Below are 21,436 nucleotides of genomic sequence, written 5' to 3'. Positions count from 1 at the left end.
TCAGGTTCGTTTCCACTGAGCCACAACAGGAACTCCACAATAAATATTTCTTGAACAAAAGAATACATGAATAAGAATCCAGAGCTAAAATCTCCCCCAAGCCTCCAAACTTGTTCATTTACTTACCTGTAAAGAAACTGAGGCCTAGAGAGAGAGTGATTTCCCAAGACAACCAAGACCAGTGCTTCTCAGAATAAACGGCTGAAGCACCATGGTTCATATTTATTTGCAATTTGCTGCAGACCAATATTAATAATATACAATAAAAATGACTTACTAGAAAAATTAAATAAAAATACAAAGACCTACACAATATGAGCCCACATTCTTTATCATTAGATTCCGCAGAAGTGAAATTGTTCTGGCAAATCTCTAAATACTTCTAATGGCTAATTTAATTTCTATGCTTATTTTGCCTTGAACCAATAAGAGACACTGACATAAACCGTCAAAGAGGGGACCCAGTGAACTCCATCCCACCCCACCCTCATCCCTAGGTAGGACTTGGCCTCAAAGCTCTTCCATGTACGTGCAGGAAGGAGCCATCAGCAGGTGGCCCCTTTCCAGCCCTGGTCTCCCTGGAATTGGGTTTGAATGCTGTACCAGCACTGGAGCCAGTTTCCCTCTGTGGTAAGTCAGTAGGGACCTGGCAGCCTCCTAGATGCAGTGCTCTGGGAGTTGTAAGGCACAAAAATGCAAGTATAGACCTGCCATCTGCCCACTGCAGCCTTCCTCTCTCTTACAAACCCTAACTCTCTCCTCCAGAACAAGGGAGCTCTGCTGCCCTCTGGCCCCCAGCAGCCTGGGGGATCCTTTTCTTGACCCTGCAGAGAAACTTTTCCAGCCTCTCCGACCATGGAGACACTCATCTGTTCCTGAGAGATGCCTGGGGGCAGCCGATGCAGCCATCACAGGCTTGGGTGCCTGAGACTGGCAAAGCCTGACTTCACAGACCAAGGCTCATTCTCAATGGAGAGACCCAGGTCCACAGAGGGTAAGGCCACCCACATCCCATGTGAAAGTGAGCAGCCAGGAATCCCCTCTAGCCTCTTCTTCGTGGTGTCATTAACATTCCTGCTGATTGCCATGTGTTAAAAGTTGCCTTCACCTCCCAAAAGGATCTCCCACATTCTCTATGGCTCCCTTTTAATCTGTTCTCACACCTGAGTCAAAAGCAGGTCCCCCTCTGCTTGAAACTTCCAAAGGCTTTTCATTGCTCTCAGAAGCAGGTGCAATGAGCCAGCAACACTTGCATGCCTCATTGATCCACTTAACCCACAAACAAAACCCCACTTCAACGTCCCAATGGACCATGAGCTCATTATAACCGAGCTGAATTTGAGAACACCCCGAGATTTTTCCTCCTCCCGAGTTCCTCATCTTGCCAATGACACCACCTTCCACAAGCTGCAGCACAGAGACTCAAAAAGTTACTTCTGATAACTTCCTTTCCTTTACCCTCTGTAGCCAAGTCAGGGTCAAATGGGTTCTCTTCCTAAGTATATTTCAAACCCATCCTCTTCTCTCCATCTCTGCCCCATCACTCTCATGTCAAGGCACCACTGCCTCTGGCTATGTGACTGGGTTAAAGTCCCACCCAAAACCACACAACCACGGATCTACTCTTTCTCCTCACTGCAGCAAGTTCCAGGTCCAGTAATGTCTCCTCAAGCCTTTCAGAGCCTTCCGACTGGTCTCACAATCAGGCTCAGCATCCTTACCAGGGCCACCTGGACCTTGAGCCACCTGCTTTCTGCCTCCTCCAGCCTATCTCTGTGACTCTCCCCCTCATTTCTCTTAGAGGCTCAAACATCACACTCTCACTCACCTCAGGACCATTGTACTCCCTGCGCTCCCTTCCCTGTCCTCTCCTCCAGCCCCAGTAAATGCCTACTCCATCTGCAGAGCCTTAAAGAGAAGGGAATTTTGACAAGGTAAAATCCCTAATGCATGCATCCGCAGCACAGACAGATGGCTTTGTTCTAGATTTTGCTGTAGAGAAGAAGCCAACCGCCCACATGCCTCCCACCCCATCACCTCTCAGGCCCGCCAGCACCTGCAAAGCTCCTTGTTGCCTACACCTACCTCCAGAGGGCTCCTGGCAGGTCCTGGTTCTGCATGAGGGAGGTGGAGCTTAAGTCCATGAGTCAGCCCAGGAGGGGACACAGGAACTGTGTTCCCAGCTGGTACGCACTGCAAACCCAAGAGTGGGCACACTGAACTGGATGTTACGACACTTGAGTTCCAAGCCCATGCCAATGGGTATTGGCTCTGTAACCTCAAGCAGATTCCTCCATCTCTTGGGCCTCTTTTCCTTCACTTAGAAAGTGAATTTCATAATCCACAACTTCATTTAACTGAGATTATACAAGCTCATATGTGGAAAAGCTTTGAAAAGCAAAAAGGACTGGTCGGTCATTCAACAGATATCGAGCACACATCCTGTGCCAGGTACAGTACAATGGTGGATGTCCTTGCTCTCACGGAGCTCTCGTCTTAGCTAGGGGAGACCACGAACAAGGGAACCAATAAAGATGAATATGCTCTGGGGAAAAAAAGGAACCGTCCTACATTGTTGGTGGGACAGTAAGTTGATGCATCCATTATGGAAAACAGTATAGAGGTTCCTCAGAAAACTAAGGAGAGGTACCATATGATCCACCAATCCTACTCCTGGGCATATATCCAGATAAAACTATAATTCAAAAGGATACATAAACCCCTATGTTCATTGCAGCAGCGCTATTCACAACAGCCAAGACATGGAAACATCTTAAACATTCATGATTGGATACAATGTAGTATGTATGAGTGTGTGTGTGTGTGTGTGTGTGTGTGTGTGTGTGTGTATACATGGAATATTACTTAGCCATAAAAAGTCAAAATAATGTCGTTTGCAGCAGCATGGGTGCAACTAGAGATTACCTTACTAAGTGAAGTAAGTCAGAAAAAGACAAATGCCATATGATATCACTTATATGTGTATAAACGTGGAATCTAAAATATGACACAAATGAACCTATCTACAAAACAGAAACAGACTCACAGACAGAGGACAGACTTGTGGTTGCCAAGGGAGAGGGGGTTGGGAGAAGGATGGAGCGGGAGATTGGGGCTAGCAGATGTAAGCTATTATACATGGAGGGGATAAACAAAGTCCTATTCTATAGTACAGAGAACTATAATCAATGTCTTATGATAAACTATAATGGAAAAGAATACTTTTTAAAAAGAGTGTACATATGTGTAACTGAATCAGTTTGCTGGACAAAAGAAATTAACACAACATTGTAAATCAACTATACTTCCATTTAAAAAAAAAATTTCACATTGCCAAGCAGATTCAAAGAGGGAAGAAAGAGACTCCAATTACTGTCAGTGCTATTTGCTACATTACATAGTAAAACAAAGATGATGCAGGAAGCAGAAGAATTTATGACCAGATTTACAATCTACTGTAGGATGGATCGTATTTTATTCATCAATATGGGAATAGTGATGAATATTTAAGTTGCTTCCAACACACTTCATAATTACAAGAAGTGTCAGACATTTGACATACATCATTATAAATTCTAGAACTGAAATTGCTAGGTCAAAGAATTTGAGAATTTTACATTTTGATACTAGTTTATATTACCACCGCTAAGAGAGTACCCATTTTCCTGCATTTTTCTCAACCACAGCTATTGTCAATCATTAAAAAAAAAATTCCAATTGTCATGGACAATAGAAGCTATCTTTTTGTTTGCATTTTCATTTAACTTGATTAATGGTGAATGCGACATAATTTTACATGTCTACAAGTCATGCTTAGGTCTTCTATAAATAACTCTTTCTTATTCTTTGGATATTTTTGTTTGTTGCAGGTTTGGTCCCTGGCCTTGCTCAGTGGATTAAGGATCTGGCATTGCTGTGAGCTGTGGTGTAGGTCTCAGATGCAGCTCGGATATGGTGTTGCTGTGGCTCTGGCATAGGCTGGCAGCTACAGCTCCGATTCAACCCCTAGCCTGGGAACCTCCATATGCCGAGGGAGTGGCCCTAGAAAAGGCAAAAAGACGAAAAAAATAAAAATAAAAACAGTTCATGATTTCTTTTTCTTTTTTGTAACCAGATTTGGTTTCTCAGTTTTGCCTCCCTAGGGCAAATTTGAAATACCTGTGTTCCTGGGAACACTTATTGGGGCGGGGGGTGGGGGGGTGGGGGGGGTGGAGGCTGAGAAGTGCTGAGGAGCAGGAGAGAATGAGCCGAGGATTTCAAGCCTCCTGCTGATAATGCGCCAAGTGGATAAGGTAACCGTAACAGCTCCCACTTACTGAACACTTACCTCCATGCCACAAGTGCTTTCTACATAGTCACCAATTCCTCATCGCAACCCTATGACAGAGGCCCTAATACGGTCCCCTTGTATATATGAGGAAACTGGAGCCCAGAGAGGGTAAACCTTGGCCAAGGTCTCCATCTCTCACTTGGCGAGGGGTGAACCTGTATATTAGTCTGCTAACCATAGCAATATTGTTATAACAAGATACCACTGACCTAGACAGACTTAAACAGCAGAAATTTATTTTCTCACAGGTTTGGAGTCTGGAAGTCCAAAATCAAGGTGCTGTCAGCATTGGTTTCTGGGGAAGGGTCTCTTCCTGGCTTGACACCCACCTTCTCACTGTGTCCACACACAGCTTTACCCCTGTGCTGCTGGAGGGCAGGGTGGTGGGGAGATACCTTGTCTCTCTGTCCTCTTTTTTTTTTTTTTTGTCTTTTTTTGGGGGCCGCACCCACGGCATATGGAGGTTCCCAGGCTAGGGGTCAAATTGGAGCTGTAGCCACCAGTCTATACCAGAGCCACAGCAACTCGGGATCCTAGCCACGTGTGCAACCTACACCACAGCTCACGGCAATGCCGGATCCTTAGCCCACTGAGAGAGGCCAGAGATTGAACCTGCAACCTCATGGTTCCTAGTCGGATTCATTAACCACTGAGCCACAACGGGAACTCCTCTCTTCATCTTCTTAAAAGGACACCAGTCCTATCAGATCAGGGCCTCACCCTCATGACCTCATTTAACCTTAATTACCACCTTAATGGCCCAATCTTCCAATATAGTCACATTGGGGATTAGGGTCCTCAATATATATTAAGGGGACACAATCCAATCCATAACATTCTACCCTCTGGCCTCCCAAAATTCATGTCCTTGCATGCAAAATACATTCACCCCCACCCTAACAGCTCCAAGAATCGCCCCTATTCCAGTATCAACTCTAATATCCAAAATCTCATCTAAACATCGTCTAAATCAGGTATGGGTGGGACTCAAAGTGTGGTTCATCCTGAGTAAAATTCCTCTCCAACTGTGAACCTCTGAAACCAGACAAGTTATGTGATTCTAAAGTACAATGGTGGGACAGGCATAGCATAGACATTCTCATTCTAAAAGGGAGAAATTGAGAAGAAAAAAAAGGGGTGATGGTTTCCAAGCAAGTCCAGAACCTAGCAAGGCAAATTCCATTGGATATTAAGATTTGCTATGGACTGAATGTTTGGGTCTCCTTTTTCCTCTGCTGCCAAAATTCACATGTTGAACTTCTAATCCCCAATGTGAAGGTATTTAGAAGTGGAGTCTTTGAGAGGAAATTAGGGTTAGATTGGGCCATGAGGGTGGAGCCCTCATAAAGGAATAATGTCCTTATAAAAGAGGAAGAGACACAATGTCTTTGTCTCTCCAACACATGAAGAGACAAGAAGACTGCCATCTGCAAACCAGGAAGTGTGCCCTCACCAGCACCTTAACGTTGGATTTCTCAGCCTCCCAAACTGTGAGACATGTATGTTGTTTAAGCTACTCAACCTATAGTATTGTAATTATTATAGTAGCCTGAACTAAGACAAAGCTTAAGAATGATCCTCTGGGAGTTCCCATTGTGGCGCAGGGGAAACGAATCCAACTAGGAACCATGAGGTTGTGGGTTCGATCCCTGGCCTTACCTGGCATTGCCATGAGCTGTGGTGTAAGTCGCAGATGCAGCTTGAATCTGGCGTTGCAGATGCAGCTTGGATCTGCCATGTGGCTGTGGTGTAGTCCGGCAGCTAGAGCTCTGATTGGACCTCCATATGCTGCAGGTGTGGCCCTAAAAAAAAAAAAGAATGATCCTCTGGTTGGATACTACCTTCCAGCCCATCGAGGCAGCTGTGTCAACCAGGGGCTCTTTATATCAACTCCATCCCTGAGGCACTGGGCTGGTGAAACAAACCCAGCGTAGACATAACAAAAAAGGGACTAACTCTTAAGCTTGGTCTCCTAGTTACTTAATATCTGATGGGGAGGGAGAGATGTATGCCTGCTAGACCCATTCGCCTGCCTTCCTACAAATAGACAACAGTACTACCTGTGTTTCCACCTGACCTGCCATCACCTTTCCTGGTGAGGCTGGTCTAGATGGGAACCAGCTGCAAGTGTCATTTCCACCAGCTCCAAAGTATCTTTTCAGCAAATGAAGAGGCAGTTAGAGGACAAGAAAGGTGATAAACGCTGGCTTGCTCCTTCCTTCTTCAGCTGTCAGAGTTGTTTCCAGTCCTGAACATCAATGTCAGCATGAGAAAGACAGTCATCTCCCAAATGGCCTGATCTGTCAGCATCAGTCTGAAGCCAGAAGATCTCACTTCTAGGGATCCCACTTCCAGAACACCCCAACTCCCTGGATGCCCTCAGGTGAGTTCCCATTCTGGCCTGTTTCCCTACATGTAAAATGAGTAGGTTCAACTAGTTGACTATTTCTCAAATGCAGGTTAGGAGTCAGTTGAGGATCATGTAATAAATAGAGTGGGTCAAAACCAGCATCCCAAACTGGAAGTTCCTGTTGTGGCACAATGGAAACAAACCTGACTAGTATCCATGAAGACAAGTGTTCGATCAGTGGGTTAAGGATCTGGTGTTGCCACAAGCTATGGTGTAGTTTTCAGATGTGGCTCAGATCCAGTGTTGCTGTGGTGTAGGCTAGTTGTTGGGGCCTACATCGAGGGCTCTTTTTTTTCTTTCTTTTTTTTTTTTGCTTTTAGGGCCACACCTGTGGCATATGGAGGTTCCTAGGATAGGGGTCTAATGGAAGCTACAGCTGCCAGCCTATGCCACAGCCACAGCAACACCAGATCTGAGCTGCATCTGAGACCTACACCACAGCTCACAGCAAAGCCAGATCCTTAACCCACTGAGCGAGGCCAGGATCGAACCTGCAACCTCATTGTTCCTAGTTGGATTCATTTCCGCTGCACCACGACGGGAACTCCAGCATGGGGGCTCGTTGTTAAAATGGCTCGTTATGCTGACCCATGAGACCTTGCTCAAGCGACATCCTGTTTTCGCCTCTGGTGCCTACTTTCCCAAGACTAGGAGATCCCCCTACCGTAGGACACTACACACCTCCAGCTTTCTCAAGATTATGAGAACACCCTACCATGACTTTGTCAGGACTGCATGACCACCAGAGTCCAGCTGCAGGCGAAAGATAAACTAACAACCCCCCAGCTTCAGGAAATTCAATTTCCCATCTTCAGGTGGGGGGCTGACTCTTCTCAAGGGTCAGTAACCCTCTCCTTTCCCTTTAATAAATTTTCTTCTCTTTGCCTGAATACCCAGCTCGTTCTCTTTTTCTCCACACACGCCTTACACTGGCAGCTGCAGCTCTGATTTGATCCCTAGCCTGGAAACTTCCATATGCCTCTGGTGCAGCCCCCAAAAGCAAGAATAAAAACAAAAACAAACAAATAAAAAAAAAACTAACAATAGTGCTCACTTAGGCAGCACATACATGAAAAACTAATAAAAACAGACCAGAACCCAAAGTATCAGAATGCAGTAATTAAGGGCAATTACTGTTTTCGTGAAACTTTTCTTCACATATGTGTACATGCACGTGTGTGTGTGTGTGTGTTTGTGTGTGTACACAGGGTTATAACACAAACAGTATTTCCCAGGTTAGCTGTGATTCATAAAGTTTGAGAGTTTACTGTGCAAAATGATCCCCAAGGGTCTGCTCCTGCTCTGTGGTCCAAGAATATGCATCCATGACACTGGATCCCTTTTCCCATCGAGGGGGCAAACAGGTCTGCAAGAGGCAAATAACAGGACAGATAAAGCAACCAACATTTGGTAATTTACACAGCTCCCCCTACTCCCAACACACTCAAACCACAGCAGGGGAGCTACCTGGCAGATTCCCCCAAGCAACCCAAGAGATAAGACTGTTAAGTGCAGCCCCCGACCAGTATATCTTCCTGCCCCTCCCTGAGGGGTCATTATTGGAAAGGCCATCTCCCTCATCCCAATTCTGTGATCCTGACAGTTGGTCCACTCTGAGTCAGCTCCCCACAGGGAAGGACATTCTATGCTAGGGAAACAAATGGCCAGGCTCAGAGGCAGAGGGATCGGGGAAACCAACACTCCACACCATCACCACCCCCTGCGAAAATACAAGCGGCTGTCTCAATCATAAATTAGAACAACTTTTCTGGATGGTAACCTGGCAACATGTTATAAAATAGTAACTGCGCAGTTCTCTTTGTCCCAACATTCCTGTTTCTATCAATTTCTCCTGAAGAAATTTTGGCACAGGTGAACAAAAGATACGCAAACCAAACCAAACAAACAGAGAGTTCCCGTCGGGGCGCAGTGGTTAACGAATCCGATTAGGAACCGTGAGGTTGAGGGTTCAATACCTGGGCGTTGCTCAGTGGGTTAAGGATCCCGCGTTGCTGTGGCTGTGGTGTAGGCTGGCAGCTGTAGCTCCGATTCGACCTCCATATGGGAACCTCCATATGCCGCGGGAGCGGCCCTAGAAAAGGCAAAAAGACAAAACAAACAAACAAACAAACAACAGTTAGTGGTCGACAGATTGGTCAAATATGCTCTTCCATACAAAGGGAAAACGATGGGGGCATTAAATACATGATGGTGACCCACGTTCTATATGGATGTGGCGGAAGGTGAGGAAGAGTTAGTGGAGGAAAGCCTGATATCTGGAAGAATTTAAACCGAAATATTTAAAGTATCTCTGGAAGGAGCTATGGTAGGAAATTTTACTTCTACTTGGTGACCCTCCGTATTTTTTAAAGCAAATGCACATGTTACTTTCATGATTTAAATAAATCATAAAACTATTCCTATTTGGGAAAGCAGTAATAACCTGCTCAGGCGATTCTACCGCAGGCGGAGCAGCGGGGCTCCAGCTCTGGACGCCCCGCCCCGCCCCGCCCCGCCCCGCCCCGCCCCGCCCCGCCCCGCCCTCGCCCCGCCCCTTCTCGTCTCCCGCCCTGACCCCGCCCCTCCGCTGTACTCTCTCCCGCTGTGTCCTCAGCTGCCCGGCCAAGCGCACCTTGTCCCAGCCTCCCTACTCCGGCCTCACGACGTTCAGCCACAGACCGCTTGGGGCCCAACGCGTCCGGCAAGACATGCGCCCCAGGGCTGGCCACTTCCCGGCGTCGGTGGCCGAGCTGCTAGGCAATGCACAGGTCTTGGCAGCCTTGGCTGTGGACCATAGTCTGCGCTCCCTCTGCAACTATTCCGTTGCTTGTGGCAACACCCTCTGAGCAAGGCCAGGGATCCGACCCGCATCGCACAGAGACAACATCCGATCCTTAACCTGCTGAGCCACAACAGGAACGCCCTTGAAGTGGCATTTTCTACATTTCCAGGCACTCAGAGTAAGCATTGCTTAGATCCCCTCTTAGAGACTAGGTTTTCTTCGCTCTGAATTAAAGGCTTCACATACATTGCAGATATATACGGTGAAATCACCTAATTACAGTGTTAAATGTTCTGCCTTGACTCACATGAAGAATGGGTGTTCTCCACCAGTGACTCACACTCTGAAAGCCCAGTTGGAGGGAAATGGCCATCTTTAAAGAGCTTTTCATTTCTCCAGTTATCTCAGAATTTTTTCCACATACCAAAGATACAGAGCTGTGGGAAGCCAAGAATTTTTATTTCCTGCTTCTTCCTTTATACCCAGTAATAATGATAGCCCACGTTTGAAGGCTTATTTTAAGCCAGACACTTTTCCAAGAACTTTACGTGAGATTGATGTGCATCAGGTCATGACAACCCTATGGTAAAAGTGTCCCAGTTTACACATGAAGAAACTGAGGCCCACAGAAGTTAAGTACATTGCCTAGGACAAACTGCTAGCCAAGTGGTACTGGGCATTTGAATCCAAGCCACCTGACTCAAGACAGAGCCTCTGCTCTTAGCCATTGCAGTTTAGTGCCACCTGCAGGAATTATAGTGGAGCCTGAGTTGAGCAAGAGTAAAAATATTGACTGAGCACATAAAGTTGTAGGATGTACTTAGAGTTGAAAGAGGAAGATGGTATATAACACAGTGCTGTTTCACATGTGGATGTTGAGTGAAATATGTATATAATGTATATATGTTCTGGGAGGTATTGAAGATATTGTTTTCATACATGAAAGAATACCACTTATGTCCAAAGGGATAGACCTTTAGGGAGAGAAGGAGCTCCACACCCATTGCTGGGTGGCTACCTGGAGGGGTAGAGTATGGCTGGGGAAGATTTGGCTGATAGGAAGTAGGACCCATCCAACGCCCACACACTGGCTCTCTTAAATAATATTTGGCCTCATCATTGATGCCATGCTGTACCAGCCTTGGCTGTCCCTGGGACTAAAGATTTACTGCCTCTGCAGATGGACATCTGAGGCAAAGCAGTGCACTGGCGGAATGGGAGAGCATCTGTAGTACCGGGAGGCAGCTAGACCTGTCCAGCATTGAGGCCAGCAGCTTGCGGCTCTCCTGGAATTAAGCCAGTGATAAGTTGCTAGCCATCATCGAATATGTGCATGTGTGCATGTGTGGGAGTATGTGTGTGTGTGTTTGGCCTGTGCTGAGCCCCCTATATTTGCTCATGATAATCTGAGCTGCCTGCCATAGGATATGTGTCCAGTACCCTCTCTAGGAAACGTCCTTCTGAGTCCTCTGGTTGAATTCAGCTATCAGCTCTATTCTGTACCCACTTGCTCTAACACCCGAGTTTCAGAAAAGCATTCACCCGATTGCTGTGCCCTGGGGAAGCCAAGATCCACCATCATATAGTACATGGCAGAAATGCCTCCTATACTGGATTGCCTAAAACCCCTTATACTCCACAGAGGAAAGGCAGCCCCCAAACCACCCTAGGCCTTCTCATTCCCTTCTCCTTAGTGTTTGCTTTGAGGAAACATGAGAATCATCTAATAAACAAATGAAACAAGTTATTGCAAGTATGTTAAAGTGTTGTCTATGGAGCTTCCATCTAAGGCTTTTTTACTCAAAGTGTGATCCCTGCACCAGCAATATGAGGATTACCTGGAGGCTTATTAGAAATGTAGTCTCTGGAGTTCTTGTCATGGCTCAGCAGAAACAAATCTTGCTAGTATCTATGAGGATGCAGGTTCGATTCCTGGCCTCGATCAGCAGGTTGAGGATCTGGCGTTGCCATGAGCTCTGGTGTAGATCGAAGACACGGCTCAGATCTGGCCTTGCTGTGGCTGTGGTGTAGGCCAGAAGCTGTAGCTCTGATTTGACCCCTAGCCTGGGAATCTCCATATGCTGTGAGAGTGGCCCTAAAAGATGAAAAAAAGAAGGAGGGAAGGAAGGAAGAGAGAGAGAGAGAGAAAGAAAGAAAGGAAGGAAGGAAGGAAGGAAGAATTCACCGGGCCTGGTGAATTCCAGAATCTACATTTTAACAAGACCCCTATGTGATCTACATGTTTAATAAAGCTTGAAGATCATTGGTCCAGGAGATGAGTTAAGAGATAAAAATTGTTGACAAAAATGGTTTTGTGATGCTCATCGCCTGTGAAGTTTTCCTACTTAAGCCTTAAAATCACTGTGTCTCAAGTTTATGTAATTTTACCGAATTTGCACACATTATTCTATCAACCCACTTTACTCCTTGATAAGGCTCACTTCTTCTATGTGGAGTTTTATATGTGAATATTCATATAAAGTTTGTGTACATAATTAAAGACAATAGGGCTTGAAAAAAGAAGTGGTGGAACTTGTTTTCAAAACACAGCAAACACATTTTACATTTACAAAAACATATCAGACGAACGTGTGAGATTATACCCAGTGGTCAGGAAGCCATTCTGTTTTTGCATTTAGCCATCTCTGCTGAGTGAAAATGGATTTAAGTCACAGCGTAAGAACTTTCTTAGTCATAGGAAGACATTTCTGATCTGAAGTTAAACAGTGAGTGGTAAATTAGACAATCCACCTAGCAATCTTGGAGGTTTGGACCCAGTTTTCTTGGTACTCGGCAGGGTGACCTAGAAGAGTGAACAGCAGTAGAAGGTCGATTGCAGCCCACTTCCAAATGACTTATTTTGAATTATCGAAGGCCAGGAAATCATATATTTAATCAAACTTAGGGCAGGTCACTCAAGTATGTAGCAAATGGATAGAACTGTGAGGCTGAGTGTCTGCTGTCTGTCCCAAGGCCTCTCCCCAGTTCCAACCCTAGCCAGCAGGAAGCCCTCCTCAGATTTTGTCACCTGGCACCTTGCATTTATGGTATGTGGGCTGGAATTCCCATCATCAAAGACGTTTGTTGGGAAAGCCTTATGGCGCCATTTTACTTGAACTACTTCCCTTGTATTCTCATAATGAGCAAGCAAACGTATTGGAAGAGCCCTCTGAAATCTAGACTGTTTTTGATTTTTGTTTTGTTTGTTTGTTTTTTGTTTTGTCTTTTTAGGGCCGCACCTGAGGCATATGGAGGTTCCCAGGCTAGTGGTCGAATCAGAGCTGTTGCTGCCAGAGCCACAGCAATGCCAGATCCAAGCCGCGTCTGCAGCCTACACCACAGCTCACGACAATGCCAGACCCTTAACCCACTGAGTGAGGCCAGGGATGGAACCCGCAACCTCATGGTTCCTAGTCAGATTCGTTTCTGCTGTGCCACGATAGGAACCCCTAGACTGTTTTAAGATCCTCTCTCAGTGACTATGATGGTACATTCATTCCTTACGGTCTTACATTTCTCGGTGGCTCTGAGAGTGGCACATGCACTTCCTATGACTGCTCCTTGTTCCTCCTCAAAGCACTCTGAGATGCCTGACCGAGTCAAACACCTCTTTTATCTACACTGATACACGTAATCAGCCTGCAACCTTGCTAGGGTAGGGTGGTATTGCAGTTCAACCACCCCCAATCTCATGGCTAGAGGACAGTCAGAAGCATGTGTTAAGCAAAGGATCACCTAGATTCTGAGAATTGCCAATTCCCTCCCTGAGAGAGGAAAGGAAGGGCAGGATGTCCTAACACAGAATGTATCTGAGAGTAAACAGGCCTGGGAGTTGCCATCATGGCTCACTGGTTAACGAATGCAACTGGGAACCCTGAGGTTTTGGGTTCGATCCCTGGCCTTGCTCAGTGGGTTAAGGATCCGGCGTTGCCATGAGTTGTGGTGTAGGTCGCAGACACGGCTCGGATCTGGTGTTGCTGTGGCTCTGGTGTAGGCCAGCGGCTACAGCTCCGATTAGACCCCTAGCTTGGGAACATCCATATGCCGCAGGAGCAGCCCTAAAAAAGGCAAAGACAAAAAAAAAAAAAAAAAAGGAGTAAACAAGTCTACTTGTATCACCTTCCTGTGTGTCCCCTGGTCCTGGAGTTAGTGCCATTCAACACCAGGCCTGCCATAGGCTTAGTGCTTCTATCCCACCTCTGAAGGAATTCTTCCCCCAATAAAGAACTGGCACTCTTTTTTTGGTAAGATACAGTAAACACTACTAGAAAAAGGATGGGGAGAAGACATACAAAACACAAGTCCCAATTTTTTGCTAGATTCAATACATAAAACCACCAAAGTGCTTTAAGTGTTTTTAAATGTTGCCTTTTTTTTTTTTTTTTTGGCATTTATCTTATTACAGATAGGCAAGAGTTTAACTTGCTTCAGTCCATGGATCACTCTCTGATAACCTGGCTCTAGCTATAAACAGATTGCAGGTCAAGCATTAGTCTCACAAGGCTAGACAGGCTGTGAGAACTCAGATAACCCTCTCCAGGCTTTCCCCACCCCCCAGCTCCAAAGCTCTTCTGTGTGCCCCTGGGCATACCCTTATCATCTGTAACTTGTTCCTTGTTCCTCCTCAAAGCACTCTGAGATGCCTGACCGAGTTGAACACCTCTTTTATCTATACTGATACGGGTAGTTACTTTACACCCGACCAAAATCCTCAAAGCTAAGATATAAAGTGTATAAAGTATCTAGGACCCATGTCTTGCATATAGTAAGTGCTCAATAAAGAAATCTATAAATTAAAATTAGCAGAGTTTTGGTTATTTTTAAAATTTGGTGTCTTCACCTCAACCAAAAAAAAAAAATATTTTACACTCTGTACTGACATCTTTTTACCTCTGACCCATCCCATCCTCTCCTGAGCTCAAACTTGACTATTCTCTTTGAATAGTCTACTTTTCCAGCTGTATTTCACAGACCATGTGAATGAAGATGCACATGGCAACCTCTATTCCATAATCAGATTAATAGAAAGTAAACACCTGCAAAATACAGTTTGCTGGATTAACAGTTTCCACAGGAAGGCTTAGTGTACTTGATAGATTTTAATAGTACTAATTTTTTGACTTTGGAAACATTTGATCCTATAAAACCTAAGGTCTTTGTTTGGGCTGCTATAACAAAACATCACAGGCTGGGGAGCTTATAAACAACAGAAATTTACTTCTCACAGTTCTGGGGGCTGTAAGTCCAAGACCAAGGAACCTGGGGTGAGGGCCCTTTTCTGGGTTTCAGGCTGCTAATCTGTGACTACACGTAGTGGAAGGGGTGCTCTCTGAGGCCTCTTTTAGTTTCATTCATGAAGACTCCATCATGACTTAAGAACCTCCCAAAGGCGCCATCTCCTGGTATTTTTGCAGGTTAGGATCTTATGAATTTGGGGGGAACACATTCAGACCATTGCACCTAACAGGGGCTAGACCTCTATTAATGGGAGGGGCAAATGGTGAGATGGTGATGTGGTCGTTCGAAAATGTCCATAAATTCCTTGTAACTTCTCCCTTCAAGAGGTGGAGTTTAATTCAACCCTTGCCCTTGAGTATGACCTAGACTTAGTGACTTCCTTCTAACAAAGCAATAAGGCAAAATCAGTGGGTCACTTCCAAGGTCAGGTCATAAAAAGGCCTTGTGGTTTCCTCCTTATTCTCTCAGGTCACTCACTCTAGGGAAGCCAGCTGCTACATTTGAGGACACTTGAGCTGCCCTTGGAAAGGCCCACCAGAGAACAGTGACCTCCAGCTGGCTAACAGCCATGTGAATGAGTTTGGAAGTCAGCCCTAATGGGGCCTGCAGGTGACTGTGACCTCAGCCAAACTTTTTTTTTTTTTTTTTTTAGGGCCTCACCCACACAGCATATGGAAGTTCCCAGACTAGGGATTGAATCTGAGCTGTAGCTGTCAGCCTATACGACAGCCACAGCAACTTGGGATCCAAGTGGTGTCTGCAACCTACACCACAGCTCACTGGCTAGGCTGGATCCCCACCCACTGGGCGAGGCCAGAGATCAAACCCTCATCCTCACAGATACTGGTCAGATTCATTTCCACTGCACCACAACAGGAACTCCTCAGCCCAAATCTTGACTGCAACCTCAAGAGACAACCTGAGCCACAACCGCCAGCTAAGCTGCTCCAGACAAATGTACAAATATTCGTTTTAAGGTTTGGGATAATTTGTCAGGCAATAGATAATATAGGTGGGTGAGCCTTTTGGGAGTTGATGTGGAGGAATCGTGCCTCGGACAGCAGCATAAGGCTGAGGAGAACAAACGAGTAAGCATGACTAAAAGAGCAGATGGTGCCTTGCTTCATAAACATTTAAAACGAGCGAGACGTTCCCCGGTGGCTCGGCAGGTTAAGGACCTGCTGTTGTCACTGCTGTGGCACAGGTTGGATCGCTGGCCTGGGACCTTCTGCATGCTGCAGGTGTGGCCAAATAAATACATAAAACAAGTGAACAGTTGAACAAGTGAGCGCTGTGAACATGACGATGCCTATTAAATTCCATACTCATTCTACCAGTTCCTTTATGAATCAAGATAGTATGAAAGGGAAAAGGTCCACAATTGTTAATAGCAACTTTATTGTTTCACTGGTGGAAAAAAAAAAAAAATCATAATTGTATGATGCATTTCCCCCTAAATTTACAACAATGAAGGTTATACATAAATTATATAGATCACAAATTTTCTATTTTATACTATTTAGAACAAAAATTATTTTGATAAATATGACCAAAGGACAACAAAAGTTCTTGATGGATGGCTGAGTCCAAATATGCAAAATATAGCTTCTGGTTGGGACCATGGTGCTTTAAAATTCTCAAAACATGCATTAATATACTCTAACTTTAGGGAAAATATTACACATGGCCTTATCTTGCATTTCTGGAAAAGCCCAAGCTGAATTTCACATACAGTATTCCTTTTTCTAAATTAATCTCGGAACAAAGAGACAGACACTTCCGGGTTAGTACTCCCAAGTAATGAAGGAAATCACACACTCAACGATGGAACGAAACAGAAAAAAAGGAAGGAGAGCTTCATTAGTAACAGAGATAAGTGGGGTTTTTTTGGCTTTTTATTTTTTTAAACAGATCACGGGAAATTTAAATAGCAGATCCATCATGCTACTGAGGGTGATCAGACAGACCTGAACACTTATGAAGTGAATAATTTTATTAAGGTCTTGAAGGTGAGTGTCCGGAGGTGCTGGGTAAAACACACCACAGGTAAGAAACGGGAAACCTACCTCAGCATTTCTGAAAGGCACAATCTATGGAAGGGAAGCCTAGTATAATAAAACCCTTACTGGATGTACATGGAAAGGAGGGTAGTGAGCCTGTTTCCGTTTTTAAAGGATGAGCCCCTCATAAATTGGCCCCTCAGATTCTGGTGATTCCCGCCTCAAGCGCAAATGCTCCAGTGTGTTATGAAAATGTTTGTTAATCTGCTCTGTTTCTTCGCTGGACTCAAGATTTGGGAGGTCTTCTCGAATCTTTTGGATAAGCTGGTTCAAAACCTGAATTGTGACCTACAAAAGATATGTACAATTGCACAGTCAAGCATGTACCACAAAAAAACCCCATAATTTAATAAAAATGTTTTGAGGAGTTTGTGTTACTCTTATCAAAATTACCAAAAAAAGAAAAGAAAAAAAAAAAAAAAAGATGAGAATACAATCCCTGCTTTGAGCAACAGCTATTGGCTATTCACCTTCAATTTTTTTTTAAAAAACCCAACCAACAAACTTGTAGAAAAATATAGAACATCATGAACCAGTAAAAGAACAGAAGCAAAATTTTATTTAATCTATAATTTTTTTTTTCTCTTTTGTCTTTTTGCCTTTTCTAGGGCCGCTCCTGCAGCATATGGAGGTTCCCATGCTAGGGGTCTAATCGGACCTGTAGCCGCCAGCCTACGCCACAGCCACAGCATTGCAGGATCTGAGACGCGTCTGCAACCTACACCATAGCTCACAGCAACGCTGGATCCTTAACCCACTGAGCAAGGCCAGGGATTGAACCTGCAACCTCATGGTTCCTAGTCACGACGGGAACTCCTAATCTATAAGTCTTGATCAATCTTTTATTTAGGAATTACTCTAAATTTATTTGTGATGACAAATGGGCTTACTATTCAGCATTTATAAATTATTTTGTATTTTTTAAACAGTGACACTTTTATTATATACTCATAAGCAAAAAAGATAACAATTTTCTTGGACATAGTTTTTCTGTTAGAGAGCTCCATCTATATAGACAGAGAAGAATTTTGGAGAATAAAAGAGACCACTTAGGTAGATTCTCCAAACTCTGATCCTTGTAAACCAAAAAGAAAGTATTGGGATGAAAAACTTTTGTATCTATCAAATCTAAGAGCAAGAACGGAAAATATGAGTTCACTAACAAGTTCACTTACCGCATCATTTTCCTTTTCATAAAAATAGATATATCTGTTCAGAATTTCTATAAAAAGTTGCACTTGTAGAGAGGGGTCCATGCACTGATTTGCTATTTTTAGGGCTTTCTTTAGGCATTCCATTACCCTCTTGCCTCCATGAAGCTAGAAGGGAGAGGGGGGAGCATGAAAGAGATTAATGAATCACAAACGTCCCATTTCACACCAAGAAATAAACACACACAGCGGCTCTTTCATATTTTCAAGAGACACAATAAATTTAAATCCTCTTCATTTGCTTACGTACACAGCTACATTTTAAAACAAGAATGGTGCTTTGTATATGTATATGTTAAGTGTTTTGTATTTACTGGATGAGGTATGTTCTTTAAACGTAGCGGTACAACTTGCTCTGTTAGAATATCCTCAAAGTGGAGGCCTCACCACAAGATGGAACTCTCCATACATTACTCCATTTCATTCCTTTTAACCAAAATTGTTCTTTGTCAGGTTGCCCGGCCCTCCACATGTTTCACCTCCAAGGCACAAGGCCAAGACAGCATTCCCTATTAAAGGTCCCTTCGGTAACCCTGTTGGTCAGAAGGACCACCCCTGCCACCTTACCTCCTCCCCATTTTTGTCTGTGTTTCGGCCAGACCAGAAGAGATGTGCGCACGTGCTCACAGCTCGGCCCTGATCAGGTTTCTTCAGAAGTTTGGATGCAGCAAGAGCGCACTGCGTCCTCAAGGGTTCATGATTCTCTTCGCTGAAGCACTTCATCCTCTCAAAAGTACCAATGATCAAGGTGATGGCAGCCAGCTGTGCTTTGGAATCACTGATCTCATCCTCGTACAGAGAAAATGCCTGGTGCACGCAAAGCCAGAAGTGACCTTTAGGGACCAACCGTCTGCTAGAGCATTTTCCAAAGTATTTCCCATCAAACCCCCACCCTCTCCAAGAGATACAGTACCCTCTCTTGGAGGGGCACAGGACAAAGAGGGTGACAAGCTGCAGTAAAGACACTTGTATGAACTTTTGTTAAATCCAGGGTTCTTAAACTGGATTAACAAAGGAAATTTTTTTCCCCATGAAACAGTTTTACCATGACTCACTTGAAAATATTAAATCTTATTAGCACCCAGTAACGGATCAATTTTCCTGCTCCAAACCAGTCAATAATTTGGGAGTTCCCTGGTGGTCTAGTGGTTAGGATTTGGTGCTTTCACCACTGTGGTCCTGGTTCCAGCCGTGGTCTGGGAACCGACATCCCACATCAAACCACTGCATGCCCAGCCAAAAAAAAAAAAAAAAGGCATAGCATTTCCCATCAAGATGGTGGGAAAGGGGTAGTTAAAATTCAGAGAAGAGTAAATCCATATGTACCATCACCACTAACTACAGGTGACTGAACACAGCAAATGAATTTTTTTTTTTTTTTAAAGGGCTGCACCAGCGGCACATGGAGGTTCCCAGACTGAGGGTTGAACTGGAGCTGTAGCCACCAGCCTACACCACAGCCACAGCAACACGAGATCTAAGCCAGGTCTGTGACCTACACCACAGCTCATGGCAACGCCGGATCCTTAACCCACTGAGCGAGGCCAGGGATCGAACCGGCAACCTCATAATTACTAGTTGGATTTGTTAACCACTGAGCCACAACAGGAACTCCTAGCAAATGAATTAAAACCACCCAGAAAGAAAGCAGATCATCACCTGGGACATAAATTCATATGCTACTGTTTCATGATTTTCAAAACCGATTTCTCCAGCAGCTAGAGCACCCTGAAGAAAAAGTCTTAAGGGTAATTCTGCCAGCTCTGCCTTGATCAAAGCACTGATAGTCTGGTGAGCAAATGAAAAAATCTTCTGGCATTTCTTTTCCCATTTGTCATCCTAAAATAAGAAAAAAAATAGTTTCAATGACCTTACGTTCAAGATTAACTTGCTCAAGAATGTTCATTTTTCTATAAAACTTCTATATAGAACAGACAGAGTGACTAAGTGGAGTTCACAGTTTCCTTCTATCTTGTCTCATTTTCAGAGCACACAAATGTCTTCTCAAAACATCTATTTGAGGTTAGCAGCTTTGCAGTTTTTACATGTTTGGTATTTGTTTTTTTGTCATCAGAAAAGTGACACATTCCTAAATTGGACAAAATTAGGAAAAGCCACAAAAGAATTTCAAAAATTAAAATCTTCCCTAAATCTATCGCCCAGCAATAATCACTGATAATATTCTGATGTTAATGTTTTTTCTTTTCAAATATGATGTAACTGGGATCTCTCTGTATAGTTTTGTTTTCCACTTTAAAGTACTCACTGAAAAGACTATGTTCATGCTGTAAATAATTTGCATTCAACTTCTTTTCTGTCACTTATTTTGTCATAATTTTCCTCATGATACTAAAAGTTATTAAAATCACTTTAATTGCTAGAAAATATTCCATTGACAAGACAAGATAATTCACTTAACTGCTACCTTTTGGAAATAATTTTAATATCATAACAAATGCTCTATAAACACAAAATTTTATTGAATATCTAATTTTTTTCCTTAGTATAAATCCTTAGAAGTAGAAATATTGGATCTTTTAAGGCTCTATTTATATACTGCCAGGGTTTTCTGGAACAATTGTAGTAATTCACATTCCCACCATTACTAGATAAGAAGGAACTCTCATCACACCACTGCCATTGCTGAACCTTACTTTTTTTTTTTTTGTCTTTTTGCCTTTTCCAGGGCCGCGCCCGTGGCATATGGAGGTTCCCAGGCTAGGGGTCCAATCAGAGCTGTAGCTGCTGGCCTAGCCAGAGCCACAGCAACGCGGGATCCGAGCCGCGTCTGCAACCTACACCACAGCTCACGGCAACGCCGGATCGTTAACCCACTGAGCAAGGGCAGGGATCGAACCCGCAACCTCATGGTTCCTAGTCGGATTCGTTAACCACTGCGCCACGACGGTAACTCCTGAAGTTAAATATTTCACTCATGTTTGACTATCTAAATTTTCTGTTACAGCAATCAGTTCTTTTCTTTCTTTTTTTTTTTTTTTTTTTTTTTTTTTTGGTTTCTTTAGGGAGGGCCACACCTGTGACATAGGGAAGTTTCCAGGCTAGGGGTCAAATTGGAGCTACAGCTGCCAGCCTACACCACAGCCACAGCAACAGGGGATCTGAGCTGTGTTTGCAACTTATACCACAGCTCACAGCAATGCCAGATCCTTAACCCACTGAGCAAGGCCAGGAATCAAACCCATGTCCTCATGGATACTGGTTGGATTCATTTCCACTGAACCACAACAGGTGCTCTTAGCAGTTGCTTTTTTTATTGTTACATTCACAGATACTTATCCACAAAATGCTAGGAAAAAAGGTCCAACGTGAAAGACTGGCCAAAGGCATGCTACGTCATGCTGGTAGGGCTACAGAATACATCTTGCGTCCCCATTATTAGAAAAT

The 21,436-nt window shown here is 44.2% G+C and overlaps 1 protein-coding gene across 1 annotated transcript in view; it reads right to left on the bottom strand.

Moving 5' to 3' along the window:
- Positions 16,140–21,436, bottom strand: part of VPS35 (VPS35, retromer complex component) — a 32,993-nt gene continuing 27,696 nt past the window's right edge. The window contains exons 14-17 of the mRNA XM_021094246.1: positions 19,691–19,870; positions 18,599–18,838; positions 17,996–18,139; positions 16,140–17,108 (exon numbers count right to left, since the gene is read on the bottom strand). Coding sequence (XP_020949905.1) covers positions 16,929–17,108; positions 17,996–18,139; positions 18,599–18,838; positions 19,691–19,870 — 744 coding nt within the window. The 3' untranslated portion in view covers positions 16,140–16,928. The remainder of the gene's footprint in view (positions 17,109–17,995; positions 18,140–18,598; positions 18,839–19,690; positions 19,871–21,436) is intronic.

The sequence above is a fragment of the Sus scrofa genome, chromosome 6 (genome assembly GCF_000003025.6).
Source record: "Sus scrofa isolate TJ Tabasco breed Duroc chromosome 6, Sscrofa11.1, whole genome shotgun sequence".
NCBI classification, from domain to species: domain Eukaryota; kingdom Metazoa; phylum Chordata; class Mammalia; order Artiodactyla; family Suidae; genus Sus; species Sus scrofa.
Note: the sequence above shows the minus strand (reverse complement) of the source record. Positions and strands in the feature narration are given on the sequence as shown.